Source organism: Lipotes vexillifer, unplaced genomic scaffold, assembly GCF_000442215.2.
Source record: "Lipotes vexillifer unplaced genomic scaffold, Lipotes_vexillifer_v1.1 scaffold770, whole genome shotgun sequence".
NCBI lineage: Eukaryota > Metazoa > Chordata > Mammalia > Artiodactyla > Lipotidae > Lipotes > Lipotes vexillifer.
Genome location: NW_006798803.1, coordinates 540,246 through 540,876, shown reverse-complemented (window position 1 = coordinate 540,876; position 631 = coordinate 540,246). Strand labels below are relative to the sequence as shown.

Genomic DNA, 631 nt, shown 5'->3' with positions numbered 1-631 from the left:
GTTCGCTCCTCCAGCCCTGCGCTGGGAAAGCAGAGGAAAGCAAAGGCCCGCCCCCATTAGGAGCACCAATCCCGCTCGCCTGCCTCTTTCTCTCCCTCCAATTAGCTTCTAGGATGTGGTCCTCACGCCAGACACGTCCCGCCGCCGATTGGCCGGCATCTTGCTGGTGCGAGCGGCCCTGGCCAATCAGCGCTCTCCAGTCCACCCCGCGAGCTCACGGGCAGCGGCGCGAGAGACCGAGGCCAGTTGAAGTTGGTGGGGAAGTGGGCGTGGCGCCGCCGCGCTGGGCCCGCCTCCGCCCCGCCCTCCGACTAATCTTTGGTTGCGGGTAGGGGCCGTCCCGAGGTATCCGCGAGGTGAGCTCCGAGGTCCGACAGTTCGCCGCCGCCAGCATGGAGTTCGTGAAGTGCTTGGGGCACCCCGAGGAGTTCTACAACCTGCTGCGCTTCCAGATGGGGGGCCGGCAGAAGGTGATGCCCAAGATGGACCAGGTGGGCCGAGCATCCCTGCATCCCGGCGGAGCCGGGAGGCTGCGCGCGACCGCCGGCTTCTGGGCCTGGCCGGCAGGGCCCAGAATCGAGGGCCAGGGTTGCGGCCAGCAGGTGCCAAACGCCTCGGGCTCCCTCTTTCC

At 68.1% G+C, this 631-nt stretch overlaps 1 protein-coding gene across 2 annotated transcripts in view; it reads left to right on the top strand.

Annotated features, from left to right (window-relative positions):
* The first annotated feature begins 238 nt into the window (after positions 1-238).
* The window catches only part of FDFT1 (farnesyl-diphosphate farnesyltransferase 1), a 37,290-nt gene continuing 36,897 nt past the window's right edge, over positions 239-631 (top strand). The window contains exon 1 of one of the 2 annotated variants that reach the window (XM_007471119.1): positions 239-491. In XM_007471119.1, coding sequence (XP_007471181.1) covers positions 393-491 — 99 coding nt within the window. In that variant the 5' untranslated portion in view covers positions 239-392. The remainder of the gene's footprint in view (positions 492-631) is intronic. The other variant, XM_007471120.1, reaches the window with a different exon arrangement.